Source organism: Haliotis cracherodii, unplaced genomic scaffold (genome assembly GCF_022045235.1).
Source record: "Haliotis cracherodii isolate W230 unplaced genomic scaffold, xgHalCrac1.p SCAF_9, whole genome shotgun sequence".
Taxonomy (NCBI): Eukaryota; Metazoa; Mollusca; class Gastropoda; order Lepetellida; family Haliotidae; genus Haliotis; species Haliotis cracherodii.
This window is the reverse complement of record NW_027266343.1, coordinates 12,267,222-12,269,884: the sequence shown is the minus strand read 5'-3', so window position 1 is coordinate 12,269,884 and position 2,663 is coordinate 12,267,222. Positions and strand designations below refer to the sequence as shown.

The 2,663-nt window shown below is 44.9% G+C and overlaps 1 protein-coding gene across 1 annotated transcript; it reads right to left on the bottom strand.

The window, feature by feature from the left end:
• Positions 1 to 442: 442 nt before the first annotated feature.
• LOC139451728 (diaminopimelate epimerase-like) lies at positions 443 to 1,270 on the bottom strand. The gene has a single exon (XM_071233042.1). It carries the CDS (start codon positions 1,268 to 1,270, stop codon positions 443 to 445), a length of 828 nt encoding a protein of 275 aa, XP_071089143.1.
• Between the last annotated feature and the right edge of the window lie 1,393 nt (positions 1,271 to 2,663).

Sequence of the window (2,663 nt, the reverse complement as noted above, 5' to 3'; positions counted from 1 at the left end):
AGATTTCCTTTGTGTGTATTGAGCCATCGAACTTTATCCAATTACTCACTCACTCTGTCTGATTTGTTTGTTTGTTTGTTGCCGCGCTCAGCAATATTCCAGCTATATGACGGCGGTCTGCAAAATAGTTGAGTCTGAACCATACAATCAAGTGATTGACATCATAAGCATCCATATACACATTAATTCGGATACCATGCCATGCATCAACCAAGTCAGCGAGCCTGAACATGCGATCCCTTTTATCGTTTCTTACAAGCATGGGTTGTTGAAGACTAATCTGGTAGTTACGGTATGTGTGCAATAAGATTAATGAGTAAAATATGGATAAACAAGAATGATCTTTATATAAAAAAATATTTGAGTGTCCAGTACTATTTTTATCACGAGGTGCTTATATTTCGATGTTATGTACACGTTACACTTTTTAATGTTTATTACCTTATGATAAATAGTACACACCGTCAAATACATGAACAGCTTTACCTATCAACATAATGTTTTTGAAAACATCTTTGCAGATGTCGTACTTTATTGTCAGTATTCCCCGACCCATCGCAATGTCACAAGATGATTGAAGCTGATCTTGGCAGCCATCTTGAGACCGGATGTGGCGTAGAGTCGTTACCAAAGCAACAGCAGTAGCACCTGTCCCACAAGCCTCCGTTTCATCTTCCACACCCCTCTCGTACGTTCTTACACAAACAGCTCCATCTTTTACTTCAACGAAATTTACGTTGGCTCCATTCATCTCACCGTATTTGCCATACCGCAGTTGTCTCCCTTCTTTAATGACGTCACATTTGTCCAGTGAATCAACAAAACGCACATGATGGGGAGATCCTGTATCCACGAAATAGTTTTCACTATCTAGTTCCTCGATGTCCTCAAATCTTCGATCTTTCATACTGACACAATACTTATCATCCACAGGCAAATACAGACCGTCATGGACGCCGTCGTAAGCCTTAAATGTCACCCGTGTGTGGCCGATCAGTCCCCTACTGAGGGCGAAGGCCAGTCCACACCTGGAGCCGTTACCACAGAGTGATCCCACCTGGCCGTCACTGTTGAAATAGTCGAGGACAAAGGCGTGATCCTTGCTGGACCCCAGTATAATCAGCCCGTCCGCTCCCACCCCGTACCTCCGGTCACACATTAGACGCCGCTGGGTGGGTGAGATGGTGATGGACCCCTGGGTGTTGTCTAGAAGCAGGAAGTCATTGCCCAGCCCGTGGTACTTGGAAAATGTCAGTTGTGTCGCCGCCATGTTTGCTGTGATCTAATTTTAGCTAAGGTACTTATACCAGTAGATAATATGACACATAGATGTGTATCAGATTCAGGTTCGATTGAAGTATACTCATAAAAAGAAGAAACGCAAAGGTGATAGTGACCTACATATAAAACACATTAAAGACTTGCCTTCAATATGTTTTTAGTACTTATGGGGGTATAAAAGTAAAAAAACGGTATGCACTCTGTAAATTCACGCATTGTTCGGTTAGCCAATCAAATGCCACGGAATGCTTGCAATTTATTTACAACAACATAAACGATATGTAAAGCATCAGGTGAGGTGAGGTGAAATTGGGTTTAACGTCGCGTCATAGATTATTGCACTTATATAGCGACGTGCATGCACGTGTGTGTGTGTGTGGCTGCTTGCACTAGACCGGACTTATGCCGATTTATAGTGCTAGCACCCTGAGATACCATGCAGCAGTTTAACATGAATACCCCACTCAGACACAGTATACTGACTCCGAGCCGACCAGTCCTTGTTTTAGCCCCTTAATGCCGAGCGCCAGGCAGGGTAACAACAAGTACCATCTTTTAACGTCTTTTGGTATGACGAGGCCGGGGATCGAACCCCGGACTTTCCGCTCTCCGGGCGGACGCTCTACCACTAGACCACGGAGGCGGTGTTTAAAGCATCAAAAGGATGTGGGTGGTGGTGGCTGTCCATCTTCCCGAGGCAAGGGAGTTAACTTGCCGAACAAGGCTGGAATTCCTGGGCTCGATCGTTGCGCCACCAGTGGCTGTTACGAGTAAAATCCCTTTTATGCCTCTCCTATGGACCAATCAGATTCCACCTCTCGTATCACTTGTATTTGCTTCAAACAAAATGGCGGCGCCCAATCAAGACGATCTGATGGACAATCAAGATATCGATCTATATTGTGAGAAAACGGGTCTTACATCGCGAACTGCATGAAATCACGTGAGCACATTGATTAAAAACTTGAAAAGATTTGGAAAATATCTGCGGACAACGAGTTAGTGGTGCACATGTTGTGCAAATCCTGCAATCGACCGAAATCTGCATGACAGATTACGAACCGGATTTCGATTTCGTTGAGCGATTTTGATTGGACTATGCATAGACTCGTTAGTCCAGCCTAAATCTAACTCCATAATACCAGCCTAGTTCGGCAAGGGTGGACACTGGACTTTTATGGTCAGTTAACTCTCTTGCCTTGGGAAGATGGTGGATGTCGTGCTGAACGTTGTCTGTTTGACCCGTGGAATGCCACGTGCAGCTGAAGCACAACGGAATAACATCATCTGACGAATGGAAGCTAGCACGTGAGCACGAGAGTCGTTATCTATGGTGGCCGTGAGGGGACATCGCGTTCTCGCTCTGTCGCTTTCTCGCGGTC